This window comes from Hyla sarda, chromosome 6 (genome assembly GCF_029499605.1).
Source record: "Hyla sarda isolate aHylSar1 chromosome 6, aHylSar1.hap1, whole genome shotgun sequence".
NCBI lineage: Eukaryota > Metazoa > Chordata > Amphibia > Anura > Hylidae > Hyla > Hyla sarda.
In genome coordinates, this window is record NC_079194.1 from 199,912,128 (window position 1) to 199,939,771 (window position 27,644).

Genomic DNA, 27,644 nt, shown 5'->3' on the forward strand with positions numbered 1-27,644 from the left:
AATGCTATGGGAGCTCCAGAGATGCCCGAGTACAGCACTCTGGTCGCTTCAGCACTTCCCATAGAGAATGAATGGAGCAATTGCCCTTTGTAGCATGTGGGCTTTGCATTCCTGGGCTTTGCATGCAGTAACAGCTTTATGTGAAGAAAAAAAAGGTTGAGGGTCACAAAGGAACACTGAGTAGAAGTATGAAAGCTGCTGCCATATTTTTCCAGCAGTAGCTTCTCTCCTTTAGAGCAAAATGATAGATCAAAAGGATTTTAACACTTTACTCCCCTGACATCTGCCTTTGGGGAAGAGTTTAAAGACCATCATACACAATAGATGGTTGGCCCTTCAGGTTTGACTTACTTTAATGCTTATGGCTGGTCCCTTTATGTTATCTACATAACCATTGCTACATAAAAGTAAAAAGGGACAGTCAGTTTAGGCCTATTTTTCTTTAAAATGAACCTATCCTTAACCTGTTAAAGGGGTACTCCACCCTTAGACATCTTATCCCCTATCCAAAGGATAGGGGATAAGATGTCAGATCGCCGGGGTCCCGCTGCTGGGGACCCCGGGGATCGCTGCTGCAGCACTCCACTATCATTACTGCGCAGAGCGAGATCGCTCTGCACGTAATGACGGGCAATACAGGGGCCGGAGCATCGTTAAGTCACGGCTCCGCCCCTCGTGACGTCACGGCCCGCCCCCGTCAATACAAGTCTATGGGAGGGGGCGTGGTGGTCGTCACGCCCCCTGCCATAGACTTACATTAAGGGGAAGGGCCGTGATGTCATGAGGGGCGGAGCCATGACAAACTCGCTCTGTGCAGTAATGATGGCGGGGTGCCGCAGCGGCGATCCCCGGGGTCCCCAGCAGCGGGACCGCGGCGATCTAACATCTTATCCCCTATCCTTTGGATAGGGGATAAGATGCCAGGGGCGGAGTACCCCTTTAAGGACGAGGAGTGTACCTGAATGCCCTGCACCCACTCACGCGATATAACACGGGGTCACGGGCTGACCCCACACCATATCGGGTCTGTCCCGTGGATAATACTGGACATCACTGATGTCCGGTATTAACCCCTAAGTTGATCGCTGCGTCTAAAATTAAAAAATTACATCCTGGCAGCTCAGTCGGGCTGATTGGGACCACCGTGGTGAAATTGCAGTGTCCCGATCAGCAGAGAACACATGAGGAGGGTCCCTACCTTCCTCCTCGGTATCCGATCGGCGATTGATTGCTCCAAGCCTGAGATTCAGGCTGGAGCAATCGAGCGCCGAAAATACTGAATAATGCAATGCTATGGAATAGCATTGATCAGTGTATGCAATCAATGTATTGCATGTTATTTTACCCTATGGGAGCTATAACAGTGTAAAAAAAAGTGTAAAAAAAGTTCCTAAATGTGATTTAACCCCTGCCCTAATAAAAGTTTGAATCACCCCCATTTTACCATAAAAAAAACCTATGTAAATAAAAATAAATATAAACATATGTGGTATCTCCACATGCATAAATGTCCGAACTATAAAAATATATCATTAATCCCCATGGTCAATGGCGTACACGTGAAAAAATTCCAAAGTCCAAAATAGCGTATTTTTGGTCACCTTTTATACCATTAAAATAAAATTTGATCAAAAAGTCCGATCAAAACAAAAATGGTACCGATAAAAACTTCAGATCATGGTCCAAAAAATGAGCCCTCATACATCCCTGTATGCGGAAAAATAAAAAAGTTATAGGGGTCAGAAGATGACATTTTTAAAAGTATTAATTTTCATGCATGTAGTTATGATTTTTTCCAGAAGTGAAACAAAATCAAACCTATATAAGTAGGGTATCATTTTAATTGTATGGACCTACAGAATAAAGTTAAGGTGTCATTTTTACTGAAAAATATACTGCGTAGAAATGGAAGCCCCCAAAACTTACAAAGTTGCGTTTTTTTTTTCAATTTTGTTCCACAAATATTTTTTTATTTTTTTTTGTTTTGCCATAGATTTTTGTAAAATGACTGAGTACAATTGGTGGTGCAAAAAACAAGCAAAATGGGTCTGTAGGTGCAAAATTGAAAGGGTTATGATTTTTTAAAGGTAAGGAAGTTCTTTTCTTTTTTAATTTATTTTCTGTCCCCAGTGCTCTCTGCTCTCTTCCAAGGTCCTCTAACAAAATAATAGAATAAAAAGTGATCAATATGCATCCCAAAAAAGTACCAATGTAAACTACAATTTATCCCACAAGTCCTTATAAAAGTTTGCCAATGGTAGAATAAAAGCATAATGAGTCTTTGAATGCAACCACACAAAACATTATTATTTTTTTAAATAAAAAATGTAATATTGTGTAAAACTAGAAAAGCATAAAAGACAAATTTGGTATCACCATAATTGTGATTAACTACAGATTAGTTATCGTGTCATATATACTGCACGTTCAATGCCATAAAAACAAAACTTTCAAAAAACAATGACATATTTGCAGTTTTTTTCTACCTCCCAAGAAAATGAATGGGTTAAGAAAAAATGCATGTTCATAGCTACCATATAATCAACAGCTCCATCTACATTATATACATGTCCAATCCTATTCCATAAAAACCAAGGCATCATTTACAAACTTTATGTAAACATAATGGTAACCAGATGAGTGCCTTTACAGTAAGTTGTCACATGTGGTCCGCCTAAGGACTCCTTGTAGCCAGCAATCCATGTGCTGTGATGTCAAGGATGTTCCTAGTCTAGTGACTAGACTAGGGCTTTCCTTAACATCAAGGCATATGGGATAATGCTGCTGCAGCCGGCCGTGCAGCAAGTGTGGGGATAGTGGCCACATATGCACCTGTCATGGCTGAGCCCCGTCCTGCCCTGAGGTGCCCTATACATGCAGCTTCATGCGAAGGGCAGATGCATACTAGAGCTGCATGAAAAGCCATTGCTGGTGCAGAACGATTACTTTTCCCACATGGGCTTCCAGAAGCTGTGTCGGTTGCATGAGGAGGTAAAGAAACCCAAGATCAGTTGCCTCATCTGCTTCTATGCAGGTACTATGGGGAGCTCTGCTTCTAATGAATGGACACCACATATTTAAAGGGGTATTCCAGGAAAAAAACTTTTTATATATATCAACTGGCTCCAGAAAGTTAAACAGATTTGTAAATTACTTCTATTAAAAAATCTTAATCCTTTTAGTACTTATGAGCTTCTGAAGTTAAGGTTGTTTTTTTCTGTCTAAGTCCTCTCTGATGACACCTGTCTCGGGAAACGCCCAGTTTAGAAGCAAATCCCCATAGCAAACCTCTTCTAAACTGGGCATTTCCCGAGACAGGTGTTATCAGAGAGCACTTAGACAGAAAAGAACAACCTTAACTTCAGAAGCTCATAAGTACTGAAAGGATTAAGATTTTTTAACAGAAGTAATTTACAAATCTGTTTAACTTTCTGGAGCCAGTTGATATATATGAAAAGTTTTTTTTCTGGAATACCCCTTTAAGATCTATCAGTGATGGAGTCAAGCACAGTCAGTTCAGCCACAAAGCACAATTCGCTGTGGAATAGCCCACTTATAACCTGTGTGCGGACCCAAGAAGTGTAGCCTATATAAACTTTAGCCCTACCTACAGTAGTCTCGGCCTGGTTTATAGAAACCAATAAGGTCCCTGTTCTTATCAAAATTAAATCAGTGCACGCACATAAGACGTTGCTCTCTACCACAGCAAAAAAGCCACAGAAAAGTCACATATGCAAAAGAAATGTACTTCAATCATCAATAAAAGTAAACAAGGTTATTCAGATCTTTACACATAATTTGCATTGCAGGCTTAAAGGCTATATACAGTATGTACATTTTTGCAATCAAACAATGAATCAATGTTTAGCCTTCATCAAAAAATGGTAGTGTCTTGCTTATACAGCTCCTGTACAGATATATGTGTCTTCATGGTAACAGACTACAAGAAAACCCTGTGTGTAGTCTGGTCTTGCTGCCATTAGCCTTCTTAATACACATTTACAGACCTAATAAAGCGGGCAGATGGAGGGACTAACATGAGACAGCAACATTTTTTAATCATGGCTATTTGCAAAGTTTCTTTAGTATTTGGTTTAAAAGATGCATTGAAAGTCTTTAAAGCGGATTCAAAAGCTGAGCCTTGCATTTTCTTTGTGAAGCTTCTCTGCCATCTCCTTTGTTACTAGATTGCCCCACAAGCTGAAAAATAAACAAGAATGTTAAATCAACATTGCGCTTATTGTAAATGAAGAAAGAATCAATGACATCAATAATGGACGCAGAATAAAGGCATTTCTTTTAACCCAATCATCACATGTCTACATAAGGAACAGTCAGAATAGGTAGAATAGGCAGGTTACCCTATATAGAAAGATGAGACCTATAGGAGGTAGCAAAGATTAGAGAAGACCTTATTGGTATGGATATTTTCTCTATGTAACACAACTATGATTTTATTGCAGACAGGAGGCTCATATCAGAATGCATTATCCTTCTTTATTTTGCCCATTAGCAGAAAGAATGACAGTGTTAAACATAAAAAGAAAAAGAAAACACAGGTGTCCAAGCACCTAGTAACCATAGCAACTCCCTCCTCCATCCCACCAATCCAAGCATAGACTGCCCTATATAACCAAGCTGCAGCCCCTCCTCCTCCTCTTTCTTTCTGCTCGTTAGCAGCATCAGTATCTAACAGATAAGTGCATTAATAATTCTCATTCCTGTCACCCACACTGTAATTTCTCCCTTTACCCTGTACTCCCAGGGTTGGGGGACTTCTGCCCTCTGTGGCCAGCTTCTGAGGGAGCGAGGGTCCCTCTCTCTCTATCTTTATCTCTCTCTCCCCCCTCTCCCCGTGTTTTTCTATCTATATACATCTATATATCTATTTCCGTTCCCCCCCTTTTCTGTCCTCTGGGTCGGTATTTCAGACCCAGGGAACTGTACCGTTGTTCTGTCTCACTTATTTTTTCTCCCCTTTGGCGCTCCGCCATTTTTCCTGACTCCGCCCCCCTTCTTCTCCGGCTTTCAGTCTGAGATCTCCTGAGCGCTTCGCGCGCTGCAGGGGGGCGTGTCCGCACGTTCGCTTCGCGAGCGTTTTGGCCTGTTACCTCGCCTACGTGCGGGGCCTTCTGTGTGGTGCCCCGGCGAGTCCCTTGGTTGCGCGGCCCGGCCGTTTCGTCGGTCGCCGACTCAGGGATTCCCCGCGGCCCCTCCGTTCATCATTCGGCGCTGGCGCATTAATATCGCCTTACCCAGTTCGCAACTGAGTGGGATTTTTTCGCTGCGCATTATTGCGAACATTTTTCTCTACTCTCTCTTATTGTATACTCTTGTATATTTATATGTTATTTATTCACTGCAGTTAATGCTAGTCCCTCTGTCTGTTCTCTCCTTACAGCTGGGACTGCACACTTATATTGTACATCCATACATATTTTAACTACATCATGTCTGATGATCAGCTATCTCCACCTAATGGTGGGCTGACTCATTCATCTCAGGACCATATCCTAGCCCCTTCTGAATTATTGCAACAGATGGTGTCTACATCGGTCCAATCCGCCCTGGCCTCCGCCATGTCATCTGTCAATGACAGCATATCAAAATCTGTTTCCATGGCGTTGTCACGGCAACACCGGGAAGGGCCGGCCTCTTCAGATACCCCCTTGGTCGCCTCCCACATACAATCCCAGGCTTCCAGCCTACTAAGACCCGGCAAGTCGGACCGGAAGAGACGCTATTGCTCCGACTTAGATACCCACCTTACCAATACACCTACTATTGGAGGTGGTTCTAAACTAACTAAGACCTCAGTGCCTCCTGAGGATACCAATGTGAGTGCTCAGAACCCCACAGATGGGGATGACGTGCCCGGTGGAACCTCTCGGTCCTCCAGGCGTAATAAACCCGACTCTTTTGTTGAAGATTCAGATGGCACCTCAGACTCTGGGGATGATGATTTATATGAGTTGGAGGACGAGGATCTGGAAGGGAACGCGAGTCGTTCTCCTCCACATGGCTCCGCTGACACAAGCGCCCCCGGGGCGATCTTGGATTCCATGGGAATTCCATTCTTCAGCCTGGAGAATATCAAACACCCCCGTTCGGGGGAGTGGACGCCCATGTCACAGGTGGCTGATTATGTTTCGGCTTGGCTGCGCAAATCTTTAGATGGTCGCAACCGCAATAAACTGAGGGCGGAGTGTCCACGACCGTCACTGCCCAATAATGTCGCCACGACGCCAGAGTTGGACCCCATTCTGGTGCGCTATCTGGTTAAGACCGGTAAAAACCCTAAAAAGGGTATTGACAAATCTTTCAAAACTGTTCAGGACAAATTGTTGGATGTCCTTGGGCCTATGACTAAGATTTTACAATTGGCCGAACATGCTGTCGCTTCAGGTGAAGTAATTGATGCAGACATTTTACGGGGCTGGGCATTACGAGCAGTTTGCTTGCTCGGCAATGCAAACACTGCGGCGTCTACGGAACGCCGGAGATCCATCCTTATGCGGCTGGATCCCCAACTTACTCACCTGGCTACCGACGAACCTGGTCCGCCAGCGGACGGTTTACTATTCGGGGAGGCCTTTCTTAAAAATATAAATAAGTATGTTGGCCTTTTCTCGGGCCTTGACAAAGCCCAATCCTCTTTAAAAAAGGTGGGCGCTAACAAGGTTTTCCCCAGGGCTGGAAGGGGTAGGGGTCGCCCTTCCGGCCGTGCCACCAACTATAGACCCTATAACAGGGGCCACTACATGCCTGACAGACAATATTACACACCAGTTCCCCAGCCACCACAGCCCTCGACTCCATTCTTTCCGCCTAGAGGACGTCCGTGGAGAGCGAGGGGTGCCAGCCGCGGATACCCAAGATCCAGGGGCACAGGTGAGACTGCCTATTCTGTCATTAACATGGGTTCCTGTGGGGGGCAGGCTGGGGTATTTTTTCCGGACCTGGTCCCGGATCACATCCGACCCGTGGGTCTTGCAAACTGTAACCGGCTATCAAATAGAATTTCTCTATCCTCCGATACAGACTTGTTGGCCACCAGCGATACACTTCGCGGACGCCGACAAGGCCCTGATCCGCTCAGAATTGATGGATCTGCAGTTGAAGCACGCCATTCAGGAGGTGTCTTGGGACGCTCCGGGTTATGTGAGCAATATTTTCTTGGTCAAAAAGAAGGACGGAGGTCACCGCCCGGTCATAAACTTGAAACATTTAAACGAGTACGTTTTGTATCGCCACTTCAAGATGGAGGGGATACATCTTCTCAGAGATCTTTTGCTACCAGGAGACTGGTTGGCGAAGATAGATCTGAAAGACGCGTATCTAACCGTGCCGATACACCTTTCTTCCCGTCCATATCTTCAGTTCTGTTGGGAAGGTCGCAAATGGGAATTTGCATGCCTCCCGTTCGGCCTTTCTTCAGCACCATGGTGCTTCACCAAACTGCTGAGACCGGTCATGGCTTTGCTCAGGAGCCGGGGGGTACGCCTGATCGTCTATCTCGACGATATTCTGATCATGGCGTCCACGTACGCGTTGGCCGTGCAGCATGTCCAATGGACGGCCGCTCTGCTCTCGGAGTTGGGCTTTTTGCTCAACGAAGAGAAGTCGGTACTCACGCCGTCTCGACGGACGGAGTTCCTGGGGTTCGAGGTGGATACCCACTTGGCCACCCTGAGTCTGCCCACGAGGAAACTGACTACGATCCGCAAGGAGATCCGGAAGCTTCTCCGTGCAGAGGTGGTCTCATTGCGGGCGCTCGCTCGGGTGGTCGGTCTGCTGACAGCCTCCATCCAGGCGATCTTCCCTGCCCCCTTACACTACAGGGCGCTGCAGAGACTGAAGATTCGGCACTTGAGGGAGGGTTTGCCCTACTCAACCGAAGTGCCACTATCCGCAGAAGCCAAGGGAGAACTCCTGTGGTGGCTACGTCATGCCCAGGTTTGGAATGGGAAGACAATTTTCAATTCCAAACCGGACTTAGTGATAGAATCAGACGCCAGCCTGCGGGGTTGGGGTGCCCGCTGCGGGGCATCGACGTCCGGAGGCAAGTGGTCACCATCAGAAATGTGTTTGCACATCAATTGCCTGGAACTTCTCGCGGGCACCTTTGCCCTGAGGAGTTTCGCTTTCCACAGGTCGGATTGTTGTATCCTGCTGCGCATGGACAATGTAGCAGCCGTTCAATACATCAACCGCCTGGGAGGCACGAAATCCAAGATCCTCGCAGATCTCGCGACGGTCCTTTGGCAATTCTGCCTTCAGCGGAATATATTGTTGACCGCGGAGTATCTTCCTGGAATTTCCAACGCCATTGCGGACTGGAACTCCAGGTACCTCACGGACTCCAGCGATTGGATGTTGGAACCAAGGGTGTTCCAGGCGATCCATGCCCTGTGGGGGCCATTGAGTATCGACTTATTCGCATCTCGTCTCAATCGACAGCTGCCACGATTTTTCAGTTGGCGACCGGATCCGGACGCGTTTCTTCAAGTGTGGCCACAGAGCACTCTGTACGCCTTCCCGCCATTTGCCATGATCCCCAGAGTATTATGGCAGACGGTGTCCCAAAAAGCGATGCTGGTGTTGATCACCTCCTGGTGGCCGACTCAGTCATGGTTTCCCCAGGTCCTGGGGATGGCCATAGATGTGCCGAGGTTGTGTCCGCCTCTACTCACGTTGCTTCGAGACCCCTCAGGGAATCTTCATCCCTTGACATCGGACGATCAACTGCCGCTATTGGCATGGTTGATCTCGGGACACCTTCGCTTGGGGGCCGCATTTCGCAATCGGCTTCTGACCTCATCAATGACGCTTGGGCTCCAGGTACCAGATCGGCTTATCGATCAGCCTGGGGACTTTGGCTTCGTTGGTGCTCACGACGGGATTTGGATCCCGTACGTGCCCCTGTAGCGGAGGTCATTAATTACCTCTCGGAGTCTTTTGAGGCGGGGAAAGCTTATCGCACGATCAACGTTTATCGCTCGGCTATTTCCGCCTCCCATGGGTTGGTGGATGGCTTGCTGGTTGGACAACACCCTATTGTCTGCCGTCTTATGAGGGGGATGCGGTTTAAGAGACCGCCTTCTTCGCGATATCTCACCACGTGGGATGTTAGCAGTGTATTACGCATGTTTGAGACATGGGAAGACAATGACGACTTGTCTCTTAAACTCCTGTCGTTTAAATTGACAATGTTGTTATGCCTGGTCTCCATCAAGCGTGTGTCAGACGTACGGGCCCTGGATATTTCCAGGAAACAATTTGTTCCCGATGGGGTTCGTTTTTCCATTTGTCGTAGGACCAAAACCGATCTACGTTCGGTTTTCTTCCCATTTTTTCCGACGCGCCCGAAATTGTGTGTCGTGCGATGTCTTCGATCTTATGAGTTGAGGACAGCTACGCGTCGTCCGACGGGTTCGGCGCAGCTCCTCATCTCCTATTGTCCGCCATATTTACCGGTTTCCTCCCCGACATTGGCTCGGTGGGTGAAATTGACAATGTCCTTAGCGGGTATTGATGTGTCACTGTTCACGGCTCACTCCACTAGGAGTGCGATGTCGACCAAAGTCCTTCAGACGGGTGGCTCGCTTTCGGAACTCTTGAGGGCGGCCGACTGGTCGTCCGAGGATACATTCCGTACGTTCTATTTTAAACCTACTGTACATGTGTCTATGTCTGTATTGTGATGGATTTATGATGCTTCTCTATGTACTGTGCTTTGAACATGCATTCTGATATGAGCCTCCTGTCTGCAATAAAATTGAGGATTTTCCTAGTAGAGTGACGGAAAATATTGATTTTATTAAGACAGGAGGCGAATATCATCCCACCCGTTTCCCCTACCCGTTATTATTTATAACCTTTGTTGTTTTCAGGATATTGAAGAATGGTTCTGCCTTGCCACGGTTCTTTGTTGGGGTCAGCTGCGTGACCTATCCGGTTGATCGTTCCTGTTTGAAGATTGACGTTCTGCGTTATTGGTTCAAGATCCTCCGTGTGGACGCCGCCGCGCGAGTTCTGCAGTTTCGATGCTGGATTTCGTCACGGCATAAAGAAAGAGGAGGAGGAGGGGCTGCAGCTTGGTTATATAGGGCAGTCTATGCTTGGATTGGTGGGATGGAGGAGGGAGTTGCTATGGTTACTAGGTGCTTGGACACCTGTGTTTTCTTTTTCTTTTTATGTTTAACACTGTCATTCTTTCTGCTAATGGGCAAAATAAAGAAGGATAATGCATTCTGATATGAGCCTCCTGTCTTAATAAAATCAATATTTTCCGTCACTCTACTAGGAAAATCCTCAATTTTCCCAACAGAGAACATGCAGTTAATATGTAGAAAAAGGTGAATCAAAACAGTATGTACGTCCTTCACTAATCCTTACCCCAAAGATATTTATAAATCTTTAAAATTATCAAGTCTGTGAATATAGTGATAAAGGGGCAATTTTTATTATTGTACAACCAATAGGGCATTATGTCTGAGCTACTGATGCTGCTGGTGGTATATCGTCAACGTTTCCTATTAGTGTAATACTGGTGGACAGGTAAAGAGCTGGTGGAGCCCACTACAGATGTGTGGTAGGGTGGTTCTGTCTCTGCATGGAAAATGTTACATGTGTGGAGGGGCAGAGGGGAATAGGCATTACAGTTGTGTAAAGTTTGCATATCCTTGGAGAATTGATACTCTATGTGCCATTTTAAAAGAAAATGAGTAAGCAGGCAAAGCATATTTCTTTAATTTTTTGTGGGATTAATATTCATGTGAGAGCAGTGACATAGCTTGGGTTGAGTCACCCAAGTAATTTTTTCCCTATAACGTCCGATGGAGCTGCTACCGTGTGATTTTCCTACACACATTAAGGAATGTAAGGAAACAAAGGGTTAACTTGCACTAAGAGCTTTTGTTTGGTTGCTTTGGTTACACCTGTCTGCTGAGACTGGTCAGCTGACCTTGATTGTATACCTGGTCTGGACCTATATAAGCTGGCAGTCTACTCCCAGTTTTTGCCTGCTAAAGAGCTCAGTTTTGTACTCCTAGCTAGCTTTCTACTGTATCTGTTATATCTGGCATTTTGACCCTTTGTCTCATCTCTCTGACTCTTCTCTTTGGTATTAGCAATTTTTGACAAACTCCTGGCCTTTGACGCAAATAGTGGACATTGACTTATTGTGCAAGTGTGTTAGTTTTGCTTTGTTAGTCTGTCTGTTCCCTACTGTTCTTTGACCTGAGTCTGTATTATTGTATTTTATTATTTTGACAATTACGTCCCTCACTTGTCTAGGGAGGGACTGTCACCGTGGTTATGGACCTGTTGCCTAGGGCAGGTACGTAAGTAGGCAGGGATAGGGGAGTGGGCGAGAATATTGTGCACTCCTTCCCTGCTCATACGTGACAGTTGGGTAATGTATGCAACTTGCGTAATAATTTGTACATTGTGGATTTAAACATTGCCGTAGCTCATGCACGTTGTGTAGGAATCAGGGGTGGGATTAACATTTTTAACAAGAGGTTCTCTACTTGACATGACTGATGCCCGCGGTGTACCGTATGGTGGGAAATTACTTTAAAAATTAAATATACCAACTCCCAAGTCAGTTTAGGGCGTGCTGGGGTTTTTACCATGTGAATCAATGGTAAGGGTATGCTGGGAGTTGTTGTTTCACCCATCATTGCTAAAGACGTTACCTATGACTATAGCACTGATGGAACATAGACAGAATATACAATGATAGTGATTCACAGGTTATGTCTTCTCTGTAATAGTTTATTTTCCTCTTGATTTGGTCACAAAGCACAATTTCTGCATGGAATTCTGCATGAGAATTCCGCATGGATTTAGAGCCAATACACTTAAATAGGATTCTACTGTCCCATTCACACAGCAGAATTTCTGCTGCAGTAATTCCATTGAAGTGAACTAGCTATAAATCCATGCAGAATTTTCATGCAGAATTCCATGCAGAAATTCAGCCATGTGAACATAACCTTAACTGTTCACTTTCTGCAGATCCTTGTCCTCTTTACCAAGACAACCTTCTTATATTAGCTCAAACTGTTCTCCCTAAAAACAACAGTTCCACACACTGCACCACTGAATACAATACTGCTATACACTGTTTCTCTGAATACTGACACATACTGTGCTCTTGAATATAATACTGCCACACATTGTGCTCCTGAATATAACACTGTCACACACTGTTGACCTGAATACTGTCACACACTGTTTCCCTAAGTATAATACCCCACCACACTGTGCCCCTGAATATAATCCTGCTAGACACTGGGCACAATATAATACTTCCACAGACAGTAACACTAAATATAATACGGTCACATTCTGTGTCCCTGATGATCAAACTGCCATATACTATGCCTTGAATAAAACCTTGTTACACACTGTTCCCCTTAATATAATAATACAAAACACTCTACCCCTGAATACAATACTGACACACATTGTTCCGCTGGATATAGCCACACTCTATGCCCCTATATATAATGCTGCCACACACTGTGCCCCTGAATACAATACTGTGCACCTGAATACAATACTGCCACACACTGTTCTACTGGTTACTGCCACACTCTGTTTCCCTAAATATAATACCCCTCCACACTGTGCCCCTGAATATAATACTGCTAAACACTGGACACAATATAATACTTACACATACTGTAACACTGAATATAATACTGTCACATGCTGTGCCCCTGTATATAGCCCCATGCTGTGCCCTGTATATAGCCCTGTCACACACTGTGCACTTGAATATAACCCTGCCACACACTGTACCCTCTGAATATAACCCTGCCACATACTGGCCCCTGAATATAATACTGCCACACACTGCACCCCTGAAAATAATACTACCATGCACTTCTCAGTTTGTCTGAATCCCACCCTTATACCGATTTTTTTGTATGTTAACCTGTGTGTGTTACCTTGCATGTCTGTAACAAGGCTTAACATTCATGGGTATGTAAACTTTTGATCAGGGACATTTGGGCTGGTCTGGTCTCTTCATTTTCCCAGCTACTACTGTAGTAGTATTGACGACTTCTCATTTTCCCAGCTATTAGTATAGATGACTTATCTCTTATTATTATCAGTAAGGAGAACGTCTCACTTACCTTATCACTTTTATCCAAAGACAGACACTTAATGCTTGGGCCATTGCTTCTGCACCTTTTACTCTGATCTGGTTTTTCTCCAGGCTTAAGGAAAAGATAAATGGAATACATCAGATGGATACACAACCTAAACAATATGTAATCCATTTCGTTCTTGTCTACCTTCAATATTTACACCATCAAAGTAATTTTCTTAATTTGGAAGTTTTATATTAACGATCTGTCTGTTGGCCATACTCATTACATTTCTGATCTTGCAGATTTTAACAGGCTCTGTGAAACAGTTCTCACTATAGGGACAGCCCATTTTTCCCACTTGACTAGATTTTACCCTATATTTTTGTTTGTTTCCTACAGAGATAAGTTGGACCAGATGTCTGTTACAGCCACTGATCTCCCTTTCTCCATAGATATAAGGCCTACTAGAGTTCCCCTACGTCAAAATTCTGAGTGTATCAAGCATTTAAAGTTTTCACTAACTCCAGCTTCTTTAGTCTTCTCATGTTCTTTAAAGAGGAAGAGAGAGCACATGATCCATCGTCTCCAATTCTGTTCCAAGATAATCTACAAGAATATTTTGATTAAAAATGTTATCAATATATTTTCTAACATCTGCTATCAAATCCATTCATCTGTTGTATCCAGTATGTTGCTAACAGTTCTATTTGGGTATTTGTACGCTAATTATATTTTCCTTCTATAGCAATCTATATACATAGCTTTGTGACTATTGGAAAAATTTAAACATGCTTACAATATTGTTTCCTCTAGAGACACAATGAGATTCCATTGCAGTTATTTACCAAAAAGTTGCCTTTAACCAAATGTTTACTAGTCTGGGTCTACTTGATATATGTTCTTTAAGCTGTTCTAAAACATAAATAATAGTAGATAGTAAATAGTTATAGTAAATAGTCCTATGATAGGATAACATAAAGCCATAACATAAAGCCAAAAAATTACTATTTTCAGTCTCAGACACAGACTTAGTAATCAAAATGACTTAAATAAAAAACAAAAAACTGGAAAAAACATATTTTTAGAGTGGAGATAATGTGACTGCTGCAGCCAATCTGCAGCCTTAGTAGTCACAGGCCAACTCTGGCCATCAAGGCTCCCATCACAGAGCAGTGATGTCCACAGCAGTCACATGACATCCACTGCAAAAGAAAGACGGGGTGCAAATGCGAGCTTGAATGGGGGATTAGTGTGGGATCAGAGTAATAAATATCAGTGTATTATTTTAATGCAGTTGGGGCCCTTAAAATCAAAGTAAATAAAACCTGTATTACCACTATTTCCAGGTAATCATCCTGTACTATACTGTAGTATTATAATGCATTGTACACAATCAGAATGAATAGACACTTTCTAATCTTAAATTTACTGGAATTGTCTCACAGGGTAATGCCTTTCCTAGAACCTGTTTATTTACATGGTTTGCATATCAATGTGTGTTTTGTATGCATAAGTTGTTCTATTCTCTACAAATTTTGCATACTTACATGATCTCTTCCAAGTTCTGACAGCATCCGAGCGCTACTGCCAGGGACTTGCAACTACTGTCAGAAACTGCGCATAATTTTAGGCTGTGTAAACACAGAAGAATGGGTTAAAGTCAATTCCACAATACACACAAACAAGAGTTAGTGAAGCATGTTTTAGTTGCAGAAACAGAACTGCTGGACTGTAGATAATGGCAATCTCTACATGATCTTTCATCATAGAGCATAAATTCACAACCTGTGAAATGTCCCATTTACACTCCGGATTTCTCCCAAGAATCTCCATAAGGAAATTCTGAACAGATTCTGCTTACAGCAGTCTTCTCCGGTTTCGATGCCTACTGTTCATGGCAAAGTGTTGTGGTCAGTAATCACCATCCTATTTACTACCTGCTGAATTCCCGGAACTTCTCTGTTGGATTCTGCCAGAAGAACATGTTCAATCCTTCGGTTTAATCCAATTCCTTGTTAAAAGTTCTGCTATGGAGCTGCAGTAGTATGAACACCTGACATCTGTTGGATGCATAACTATCTCTGGCTGCATCAATGCATGGCCATACAATATTTAATGTTTATAAAAGGCTTTATTTAGAAAAATGTTGAGAAGACACAAAAAGGAAAACAAAGAATGTAGTGCCTTGATGTAGCAACTGGAGATGCTGTACTGGGCATCATATATACAAAAGTCCCCCATAGGGTACCCAGGGTATTTAATTAATAAATTCCAATTCCCTTCAGGGTCGGAAACCCATCCGGGACTAAGTCCCCCAACTAGGGTCACCCTTTTAAAACTTCACTTTTATTTATTATTTAAAAAAAAAACTAATTGTAGTGCAAAAATAATACAAAAAAGAAGGGTGTTTAAAAACACAATATATAGGAATTGGATTGGTTCAATAATGGTTCCATTAATTTAATTTTAACTCAGGCTTCTATGTTAGGGACTCTTTTATTCCATTATTCTGGGTCCTAAGACTCCAATTTTAACAGTCCACATAACATATAAATTCCTCTATTTTATCTACCAATTCCTATTATTGCTTATTAAAATTAGTTGCTCCCTAGCATCCCCCCGACGTTTCGCTGGAGCGACCCAGCTTTATCAAGGTATAGGACACTAATGCCCTCATTTACTATTGCAAACCCGACATGTTTTGTCTGGTTGTGCGCCAGATTCTGTTGCATAGCACCAGAAATTCTGTCTGCGCCAGATTTTGCGCCAGAATTGAAAAAACCCCAACTAACTCTCCATTCTGCAAAGAAAACCTGAAAAGGGGCATGGCCGCCAGGAAAAGGGGCGGGTCTCTGAAAAGGGGCGTGTTCCCGACATTTTCACAAAACCCCAACATATTTACTAAGGTTTCCACATAAAATGTGGTGGATTTGAACAGAGGAAAACCCTACAGATCAGAGCATGTGTAAAAAAAAGCAAAGTGTAGGGAAAGTGGAAAGTGTAGGAAAACCTTAGTAAATACTGTGGAAAATTAATTGTAGGGAATTAAAACCCACAAAGAAACCTACACTCCACTCTTAGTAAATGAGGGCCATTATGAGTACCAGATACCTCTGAACCCTGTTTTGATCAGACAGCTGATAAAGATGATCATACATAAGGCAATAGCTGTTGGAAAACATACCAACCCTTCCTTTCGCTGTCACCTGTCTTTGTCAAGCTTCTGGAAGGCTATCATGTACATTGCATTTGCAGCACATAATGAAAAAGTAACAAATGGGAAGCCACTACTTTGTACAATTTTTTGTTGATGCTTCTCTTTGAGATTTGTTAAAATATTATATTGAAGATCTGTTACACAGAATGTAAATCTAAGAAACTCTGAGAACTATGAAGGCAACTACAATTTTACAAGCTTGATGTAACAGTATAAAATACGATAATGTCCTCAAAAACAAAAATACTGACACTAAATGGGAGACTTTTCTCGAATTCCATATAAAAAATTATATAACCATAATTAAAATAAACATACATATTTAATTAACTATAAAAATATAATGTTAATTAAACTGCATGGTGTACATGTAAAAAAATTCCAAAGTCCAAAATTGTGTATTTTTGGTCACTTTGTATAAAAAAAATTATAAAAAGTGATCAAAAAGTCCGATCAAAACAATCATGGCACCGATAAAAACCAGTTCACGGGGCAAAAAATTAGCCCTCACAACACCCTGTAGGTGGAAAAATAAAAAAGTTAAGGGGTCACAAGAGGACAATTTTAAACATACTAATTTTGGTGTATGCAGTTATCATTTTTTTAAAGTAGTAAAATAAAGAAAACCTATTTAAATTGGGTATCATTGTAACTGTATGGACCTACAGAATAAATACATGGTGTCATTTTTACCAAAAAGTGCCCTGCGTAGAATAGAAAGCACTCAAAATGTGTAAAATGGTGTTTTCTTCCAAATTTTGCCCCACAAATATTTTTTTCTGGGTTCGCCGTAAATTTTGTGGTGAAATGATTGATGTCATTACAAAGTACAATCGGTGGTGCAAAAAGTTAGCCCTCATATAAGTCTTTAGGTGCAAAATTCGAAGCGTTATGATTTTTAGAAGGAAATGAGGAAAAATTAAAGTGCAAAAACGGAAAAAAAAGTGGTCCTTAAGGGGTTAAACTACTACGGCAGTGAAGAAGCATTAAAAAGCTATAGAGAAAAATGTTAAATATTTTAATAAACTGATAAAAGCTGCAAAAATAGAGACAGAAAGACTCCTTGCCAAAGAGAGTGAAACTAACCCCAAAATGTTCTTTAACTATATAAATAGCAAAAAGGTTAAAAATGAAAGTGTTGCCCCTTTAAAAAATGATGAAGAAATTATAGAAGGGGATAAGGAAAAAGTAAATATATTAAACAAATTCTTCTCCACTGTATTCAAAAAAAATAAAATGCCAGGTATGCGAGATAAGGTAAACTCCCCAGTACAGGTCAGCTCTCTAACCCAGGAAGAAGTACAGTGCCGCCTACAAAAAAATCTAAATGGACAAATCACCAGGTCCAGATGGCATTCAACCCTGTGTTCTAAAGGAAGTAAGTAATGTAGTAGACAGACCCCTATTTCTAATATTCAAGGACTCTATAGTAACAGGGACTGTTCCCCAGGACGGGTGCATAACAAATGTAGTGCCAATATTTAAAAAGGTGTCAAAAGGTGAACCCAGGAATTATAGGCCTGTTAGTTTAACATCCGTTGTATGTAAATTGTTTGAGGGTTTTGTAAGAGATGCTATTTTGGAGAATCTTTATAAAAATAAATGTATGACCCCATATCACAATGGGTTTATGAGGGATCGGTCCCGTCAAACTAACCTGATCAGCTTTTATGAGGAGGTGAGCTCCAGACTGGACCAGGGGAAATTGCTGAATGTTGTATATCTGGATTTTCCCAAAGCATTTGAAACGGCGCCACATAAAAGGTTGGTGCATAAAATGAGAAGGATTGGACTGGGGGAAAATGTGTGCAAGTACCAAGCTCAGTGATAGGAAACAGAGGGTGGTTATTAATGGTACTTATTCTGATTGGGTGACTGTTACTAGTGGGGTACCACAGGGGTCAGTCTTGGGTCCTATTCTATTTAATATATTCATGACCTTGTAGAGGGGTTGAATAGTAAATTAGCAATCTTTGCAGATGATACTAAATTCTGTAAAACGGTCAACACAATAGAGGACTGTGCACTGTTACAAACGGATATGGATAGGTTGGAGGTTTGGGCTGGGAAATGGCAGATGAGGTTCAACACTGATAAATGTAAGGTTATGCACATGGGGAAGAAAAATCCGGGCTGGGATTATGTATTAAATGGGAGCACACTTGGGACGACTGATGTGGAAAAGGACTTAGGAGTTTTCGTTAACAGTAAATTTAGTTGAAGTGACCGGTGTCAGGCAGCTGCTGCCAAGGTAAATAAAATCATGGGGTGCATCAATCTGGAAAAAGTTACAGTCCCTGGCCAATATCAGCACAAGAGGGGTTATTTAAATCCTGCTCTGCCCTCCAGCTGGGACTGCTGATATGAATTTACTCTGCATTTTGTCTCTGTGTGCACATGTACTTCGTATTGCCATGGCTTTTTGTCTAGTGTTACCTTTTAGCTCTATTCTGATATTTCTGTTATTATGTGTACCTGGTCGGGTTTAGTCTGTCCCGTTTGTGCCTTGTTAAGTATTCTCTATGGGTGTGTGTTTACGCCTGTTTTTGTGAGTCTTGCCCCATATTTAGACCTGTTTATGCTTAGTGCGTTTCTGTGTTCCTCCATGATTTGCAGTTTGGCTTTGTAGTTTATCCGGTTCCTCCTAGTGTTAGATTTGTTTCCTGAGCTTCACTTTGTCCCTAACCTAGGAGTCAGTTTGCTTTGTATCTAGTTTGAATTTGTTCTGTGTATCACGTTCTTGGTCCATGTTCAGACCAGTTGGTCTTTAACCCCTTGACGACAAAGGACGTAAATGTAAGTCCTGGCGAGGTGGTACTTGTCGCACCAGGACGTACATTTACGTTCTATGCATAACCGCGAGCATCGGAGCGATGCTCGCGTCATGCACGGCAGGTCCCGGCTGCTGATAGCAGCCAGGGACCCGCCCGTAATGGCGGACATCCGCGATCGCACAGATGTCCGCCATTAACCCCTCAGATGCTGTGATCAATACAGATTACGGCATCTGCAGCATCGCAGTACTTTGAATGGATGATTGGATCGCCCGCAGCGCTGCCGCGGCGATCTGGTCATCCAGCATGGTGGCCGAAGGTCCCCTCACCTTGCTCCGACCATCTCACGGGGTCTTCTGCTCTGGTCTGAGATCGAGCAGACCAGAGCAGAAGATGTCCGATAATGCTGATCAGTGCTATGTCCTATACATAGCACTAAACATTATTAGCAATCGAATGATTGCTATAAATAGTCCCCTATGGGGACTATTAAAGTGTAAAAATAAAAGTAAAAAAAGTAAAAAATAAAAGTAAAAAAATTTGAAAAAACGGAAATTGTCCCATTTTCCCTATTTCACCCCCAAAAAGTGTAAAAAAATTGTTACGCCGAGCGCTCCGGGTCCCCGCTCCTCCCCGGAGCGCTCGCTTCTCTCTCTCCGCTGCAGCGCTCCGGTCACGTCCTCTGACCCGGGGCGCTGCGATCCCGCTGCCAGCCGGGATGCGATTCGCGATGCGGGTAGCGCCCGCTCGCGATGCGCACCCCGGCTCCCCTACCTGACTCGCTCCCCGTCTGTTCTGTCCCGGCGCGCGCGGCCCCGCTCCCTAGGGCGCGCGCGCGCCGGGTCTCTGCGATTTAAAGGGCCACTGCGCCGCTGATTGGCGCAGTGGTTCCAATTAGGGTTATCACCTGTGCACTTCCCTATATTACCTCACTTCCCTTGCACTCCCTTGCCGGATCTTGTTGCCTTAGTGCCAGTGAAAGCGTTCCTTGTGTGTTCCTTGCCTGTGTTTCCAGACCTTCTGCCGTTGCCCCTGACTACGATCCTTGCTGCCTGCCCCGACCTTCTGCTACGTCCGACCTTGCTTCTGCCTACTCCCTTGTACCGCGCCTATCTTCAGCAGCCAGAGAGGTGAGCCGTTGCTAGTGGATACGACCTGGTCACTACCGCCGCAGCAAGACCATCCCGCTTTGCGGCGGGCTCTGGTGAAAACCAGTAGTGGCTTAGAACCGGTCCACTAGCACGGTCCACGCCAATCCCTCTCTGGCACAGAGGATCCACTACCTGCCAGCCGGCATCGTGACAGTAGATCCGGCCATGGATCCCGCTGAAGTTCCTCTGCCAGTTGTCGCTGACCTCACCACGGTGGTCGCCCAGCAGTCACAACAGATAGCGCAACAAGGCCAACAGCTGTCTCAACTGACCGTTATGCTACAACAGTTACTACCACAGCTTCAGCAATCATCTCCGCCGCCAGCTCCTGCACCTCCTCCGCAGCGAGTGGCCGCTCCTGGGCTACGCCTATCCTTGCCGGATAAATTTGATGGGGACTCTAAGTTTTGCCGTGGCTTTCTTTCCCAGTGTTCCCTGCATCTGGAGATGATGTCGGACCTGTTTCCCACTGAAAGGTCTAAAGTGGCTTTCGTAGTCAGCCTTCTGTCCGGAAAAGCCCTGTCATGGGCCACACCGCTCTGGGACCGCAATGACCCCGTCACTGCCTCTGTACACTCCTTCTTCTCGGAAATCCGAAGTGTCTTTGAGGAACCTGCCCGAGCCTCTTCTGCTGAGACTGCCCTGTTGAACCTGGTCCAGGGTAATTCTTCCGTTGGCGAGTATGCCGTACAATTCCGTACTCTTGCTTCAGAATTGTCCTGGAATAATGAGGCCCTCTGCGCGACCTTCAAAAAAGGCCTATCCAGCAACATTAAAGATGTTCTGGCCGCACGAGAAATTCCTGCTAATCTACATGAACTTATTCACCTAGCCACTCGCATTGACATGCGTTTTTCCGAAAGGCGTCAGGAACTCCGCCAAGATATGGACTCTGTTCGCACGAGGCGTTTCTCCTCCTCGGCTCCTCTCTCCTCTGGTCCCCTGCAATCTGTTCTTGTGCCTTCCGCCGTGGAGGCTATGCAGGTCGACCGGTCTCGCCTGACACCTCAAGAGAGGACACGACGCCGTATGGAGAACCTCTGCCTGTACTGTGCTAGTACCGAACACTTCCTGAGGGATTGTCCTATCCGTTCTCCCCGCCTGGAAAGACGTACGCTGACTCCGCACAAAAGTGAGACAGTCCTTGATGTCTACTCTGCTTCTCCACGTCTTACAGTGCCTGTGCGGATGTCTGCCTCTGCCTTCTCCTTCCCTGCTGTGGCCTTCTTGGACTCTGGATCTGCAGGAAATTTTATTTTGGCCTCTTTCGTCAACAGGTTCAACATCCCGGTGACCAGTCTCGCCAGACCCCTCTACATCAATTGTGTAAATAATGAAAGATTGGACTGTACCATACGTTTCCGCACGGAGCCCCTTCTTATGAGCATCGGATCTCATCATGAGAGGATTGAACTTTTGGTCCTCCCCAATTGCACCTCAGAAATTCTCCTTGGACTTCCCTGGCTTCAACTTCATTCCCCAACCCTGGATTGGTCCACTGGGGAGATCAAGAGTTGGGGGCCCTCTTGTTCCAAGAACTGTCTAAAACCGGTTCCCAGTAACCCTTGCCGTAACTCTGTGGTTCCTCCAGTAACCGGTCTCCCTAAGGCCTATATGGACTTCGCGGATGTTTTCTGCAAAAAACAAGCTGAGACTCTACCTCCTCACAGGCCTTATGATTGCCCTATCGACCTCCTCCCGGGTACTACTCCACCCCGGGGCAGAATTTATCCTCTCTCTGCCCCAGAGACTCTTGCCATGTCCGAATACGTCCAGGAGAATCTAAAAAAGGGCTTTATCCGTAAATCCTCCTCTCCTGCCGGAGCCGGATTTTTCTTTGTGTCCAAAAAAGATGGCTCCCTACGTCCTTGCATTGACTACCGCGGTCTTAATAAAATCACGGTTAAGAACCGCTACCCCTTACCCCTCATCTCTGAACTCTTTGATCGCCTCCAAGGTGCCCACATCTTCACTAAATTGGACTTAAGAGGCGCCTATAACCTCATCCGCATCAGAGAGGGGGACGAGTGGAAAACGGCATTTAACACCAGAGATGGACACTTTGAGTATCTGGTCATGCCCTTTGGACTGTGCAATGCCCCTGCCGTCTTCCAAGACTTTGTCAATGAAATTTTTCGTGATCTGTTATACTCCTGTGTTGTTGTATATCTGGACGATATCCTAATTTTTTCTGCCAATCTAGAAGAACACCGCCAGCATGTCCGTATGGTTCTTCAGAGACTTCGTGACAACCAACTCTATGCCAAAATTGAGAAATGTCTGTTTGAATGCCAATCTCTTCCTTTTCTAGGATATTTGGTCTCTGGCCAGGGACTACAGATGGATCCAGACAAACTCTCTGCCGTCTTAGATTGGCCACGCCCCTCCGGACTCCGTGCTATCCAACGCTTTTTGGGGTTCGCCAATTATTACAGGCAATTTATTCCACATTTTTCTACCATTGTGGCTCCTATCGTGGCTTTAACCAAAAAAAATGCTGATCCCAAGTCCTGGCCTCCTCAAGCAGAAGACTCCTTTAAACGACTCAAGTCTGCCTTTTCTTCGGCTCCCGTGCTCTCCAGACCTGACCCTTCCAAACCCTTCCTATTGGAGGTTGATGCCTCCTCAGTGGGAGCTGGAGCTGTTCTTCTACAAAAAAATTCTTCCGGGCATGCTGTCACTTGTGGTTTTTTCTCTAGGACCTTCTCTCCAGCGGAGAGGAACTACTCCATCGGGGATCGAGAGCTTCTAGCCATTAAATTAGCACTTGAGGAATGGAGGCATCTGCTGGAGGGATCAAGATTTCCTGTTATTATCTACACCGACCACAAGAACCTCTCCTACCTCCAGTCTGCCCAACGGCTGAATCCTCGCCAGGCCCGGTGGTCTCTGTTCTTTGCCCGATTTAATTTTGAGATTCACTTTCGTCCTGCCGATAAGAACATTAGGGCCGATGCTCTCTCTCGTTCCTCGGATGCCTCAGAAGTTGATCTCCCTCCGCAACACATCATTCCACCTGACTGCCTGATCTCCACTTCTCCTGCCTCCATCAGGCAGACTCCTCCAGGAAAGACCTTTGTTTCTCCACGCCAACGCCTCGGAATCCTCAAATGGGGTCACTCCTCCCATCTCGCAGGTCATGCGGGCATCAAGAAATCTGTGCAACTCATCTCCCGCTTCTATTGGTGGCCGACTCTGGAGACGGATGTTGGGGACTTTGTGCGAGCCTGCACTATCTGTGCCCGGGATAAGACTCCTCGCCAGAAGCCCGCTGGTTTTCTTCATCCTCTGCCTGTCCCCGAACAGCCTTGGTCTCTGATTGGTATGGATTTTATTACTGATTTACCCCCTTCCCGTGGCAACACTGTTATTTGGGTGGTCGTTGATCGATTCTCCAAAATGGCACATTTCATCCCTCTTCCTGGTCTTCCTTCTGCGCCTCAGTTGGCTAAACAATTTTTTGTACACATTTTTCGTCTTCACGGGTTGCCTACGCAGATTGTCTCGGATAGAGGGGTACAATTCGTGTCTAAATTCTGGAGGGCTCTCTGTAAACAACTCAAGATTAAATTAAATTTTTCCTCTGCATATCATCCCCAGTCCAATGGACAAGTAGAAAGAATTAACCAGATCTTGGGTGATTATTTGCGACATTTTGTTTCCTCCCGCCAGGATGACTGGGCAGATCTCCTTCCATGGGCCGAATTCTCGTATAACTTCAGGGTCTCTGAATCTTCCTCCAAATCCCCATTTTTCGTGGTGTACGGCCGTCACCCTCTTCCCCCCCTCCCTACCCCCTTGCCCTCTGGTCTGCCCGCTGTGGATGAAATTTCTCGTGACCTTTCCATTATATGGAGAGAGACCCAAAATTCTCTCTTACAGGCTTCTTCACGCATGAAGAGGTTCGCGGATAAGAAAAGAAGAGCTCCCCCCGTTTTTTCCCCTGGAGACAAGGTATGGCTCTCCGCTAAATATGTCCGCTTCCGTGTCCCTAGCTACAAGTTGGGACCACGCTATCTTGGTCCTTTCAAAATTTTGTGTCAAATTAATCCTGTCTCTTATAAACTTCTTCTTCCTCCTTCTCTTCGTATCCCTAATGCCTTTCACGTCTCTCTTCTCAAACCACTCATCCTCAACCGTTTTTCTCCCAAATCTGTTCCTCCCACTCCTGTTTCCGGCTCCTCGGACGTCTTCTCGGTCAAGGAAATTTTGGCTGCCAAAAAGGTCAGAGGGAAAAATTTTTTTTTAGTAGACTGGGAGGGTTGTGGTCCTGAAGAGAGATCCTGGGAACCTGAGGACAACATCCTTGACAAAAGTCTGCTCCTCAGGTTCTCAGGCTCCAAGAAGAGGGGGAGACCCAAGGGGGGGGGTACTGTTACGCCGAGCGCTCCGGGTCCCCGCTCCTCCCCGGAGCGCTCGCTTCTCTCTCTCCGCTGCAGCGCTCCGGTCACGTCCTCTGACCCGGGGCGCTGCGATCCCGCTGCCAGCCGGGATGCGATTCGCGATGCGGGTAGCGCCCGCTCGCGATGCGCACCCCGGCTCCCCTACCTGACTCGCTCCCCGTCTGTTCTGTCCCGGCGCGCGCGGCCCCGCTCCCTAGGGCGCGCGCGCGCCGGGTCTCTGCGATTTAAAGGGCCACTGCGCCGCTGATTGGCGCAGTGGTTCCAATTAGGGTAATCACCTGTGCACTTCCCTATATTACCTCACTTCCCTTGCACTCCCTTGCCGGATCTTGTTGCCTTAGTGCCAGTGAAAGCGTTCCTTGTGTGTTCCTTGCCTGTGTTTCCAGACCTTCTGCCGTTGCCCCTGACTACGATCCTTGCTGCCTGCCCCGACCTTCTGCTACGTCCGACCTTGCTTCTGCCTACTCCCTTGTACCGCGCCTATCTTCAGCAGCCAGAGAGGTGAGCCGTTGCTAGTGGATACGACCTGGTCACTACCGCCGCAGCAAGACCATCCCGCTTTGCGGCGGGCTCTGGTGAAAACCAGTAGTGGCTTAGAACCGGTCCACTAGCACGGTCCACGCCAATCCCTCTCTGGCACAGAGGATCCACTACCTGCCAGCCGGCATCGTGACAAAACTATTTTATATACATATTTGGTATCGCCGCGTGTGTAAATATCCCAACTATTAAAATAAAATGTTAATGATACCATATGGTGAACGGCGTGAACGTAAAAAAAAAAGTCCAAAATAGCTGCTTTTTTATAACATTTTATTCCAAAAAAAATAATAAAAAAAAGTATTAAAAGTATCAATAAAAAGTACAGATCATGGTGCAAAAAATGAGCCATCATACCGCCGCTTATACGGAAAAATGAAAAAGCTATAGGTCTTCAAAATAGGGGGATTTTAAACGTGCTAATTTGGTTTAACAGTTTGCAATTTTTTTTTAAGCGCAACAGTAAAGGAAAAGTATATTTTCATGGGTATCATTTTAATCGTATTGACCCAAAGAATAAAGAACACATGTCATTTTTACCGTAAATTGTACGGCGTGAAAACGAAACCTTCCAAAATTTGCAAAATTGCGGTTTTCTTTTTAATTTCCCCACACAAATAGTATTTTTTTGGGTCACGCAAAAAACAAGCCCTCATACTAGTCTGTGGATGAAAATATAAAAGAGTTATGATTTTTTGAAGGCGAGGAGGAAAAAACTAAAACGTAAAAATAAAATTGTCTGCGTCCTTAAGGCCCATATGGGCTTCGTCCTTAAGGGGTTAAACGTTTGTTTTTTCTTGTCATTATGATATTTGGATATCCTTGAGTTATATAGTGTCTGTCTTCAGTCTAACCTTGTTCATCTCCTGCATCCCTGAATATATCTTGTCGTGTATGATTCCTAGTTTATCCTGTCTTGTTCATATTATCATATCTGCCATTTATCTTGTTTTTGGTTCTTAGGCTGTTGTCTGTATGCTTTATTCCTGTTACTATGTTTCCCTGATGTCTGTTTTGTGTTACTTTGTATTCCTGCTGTAATTCTGTATTCTGGTTTATTGACTGTGTGCCCCCAACCTGTCCAGTTATTGTTTATTGTTTTGACTATGACTCCCCTGCACCTTATTTATCGAAGGGACTGGTGTCCAATTGTGAGCCGCCATTAGGGCGGTTGTGCAAATAGGCAGGAAAAGAGGTTCAGAGTCAGCTTAGGGCTCATTCTTATCTGCCCTACTTGACGTTTCATTATGCAACATACTTACTCAAGTTTCTTTAGCCATCTAAAACATGGAAGTTGTTCTGAAAGTTTCTGTAAGCCTTGCTCCGTAAATGTGTTTTCTGACAAACTGCACAAAAATGTATATTATTATAATTAATATTATTAAATGTAAAAATGCAGTACAAGCACAATACACAATGCAAGTCATGAATGCAGCCTAAAAATTATGTAGGAAATGTATTCAAAGAAATGCAAGGGAAAAGTGTAACAGTTGCACAAAAAAATAAGTTTCTCATGTAACAAGAATCATACCTGGTTGTTACCCTTTACTTCACCCAAGGCAAAAATTCAGTTACTCTATCCCTGGTTCTATATTCCCTAGGCAAGGCAGAAAGGATTGCTGACATTCACCACCAGGAAGCATATGCTCCCCCAGCTCACCCCTTTCTCCCTCCAGCTATGCCCCTAAGGTGGAGATATGTATTGCTGCATATTTAAGCAGATTTTGCATACAAAAGTTTGGGAAAGCTGGGTGAGAGCCCATGTGTGATCTGTGCTGGCAGCCACACAGCCAACATTATTAACATGAGCTTAACATAAGAGTGCAAAGGAGGGTTCCAAAAATGGTTACATAATCTGCAAAACAGTATAATTATTATTTTTAGGACACATGGCAATATTTTGGATCCGTGTCCTATGGATGTATACATTTGCATCTATAGACTGCTATGGGCCCTGTCTATCTACTTCCATGTGTATCTAATGTTATATTGGCGTAGCTGCTGAGAATGCTGAGACGAGACTAGGGGAAAATATTGGGTCACAGTTAATAGTGGGGTACCACAGAGGTCAGTATCGGATCCTTTTCCTTTCAATATATTTATTAATATAATAGAGTAGAATTTCAGTATTTTCAGATGAAACTGAGCTCTATAAGATAATGACTACAGAGGAGGAGGAGAGATCAGGGAAATGGCAAATAAAATCAATACATGCTTTAAAAGAGGCATATATGTTCATAGCTACACATTACACATGAAATATTGTACACAATTTTGGGCATCTGTATATCAAAAGGATATGGCTAAACTAATATAGTGCCTACTAGACAGGATCTCCAATGTGCCTTCTTTCTATAGATGCTGAAAAAGCATTTAATTAGGTGCATTGGAGAGTTCTATTGGATTCTTTGAAATGGGTTGGCTGAGGACTTTGTTGACCATGTTATGGT

The 27,644-nt window shown here is 44.4% G+C and overlaps 2 protein-coding genes across 11 annotated transcripts in view; one reads left to right on the forward strand and one right to left on the reverse strand.

Moving 5' to 3' along the window:
• Positions 1–3,515: 3,515 nt before the first annotated feature.
• NLRC5 (NLR family CARD domain containing 5) overlaps positions 3,516–27,644 on the reverse strand; it is a 247,515-nt gene continuing 223,386 nt past the window's right edge. For 9 of the 10 annotated variants that reach the window (XM_056526173.1, XM_056526171.1, XM_056526178.1 and 6 more), the window contains 5 exons: positions 26,457–26,540; positions 14,657–14,740; positions 13,632–13,715; positions 13,152–13,235; positions 3,516–4,200 (listed from right to left, as the gene is read on the reverse strand). In XM_056526173.1, coding sequence (XP_056382148.1) covers positions 4,128–4,200; positions 13,152–13,235; positions 13,632–13,715; positions 14,657–14,740; positions 26,457–26,540 — 409 coding nt within the window. In that variant the 3' untranslated portion in view covers positions 3,516–4,127. The other variant, XM_056526180.1, reaches the window with a different exon arrangement.
• LOC130276595 (uncharacterized) lies at positions 6,102–10,233 on the forward strand. The gene is made up of 2 exons (XM_056526184.1): positions 6,102–6,891; positions 9,894–10,233. Exons 1-2 carry the CDS (start codon positions 6,126–6,128, stop codon positions 9,899–9,901), a joined length of 774 nt encoding a protein of 257 aa, XP_056382159.1. The 5' UTR covers positions 6,102–6,125; the 3' UTR covers positions 9,902–10,233.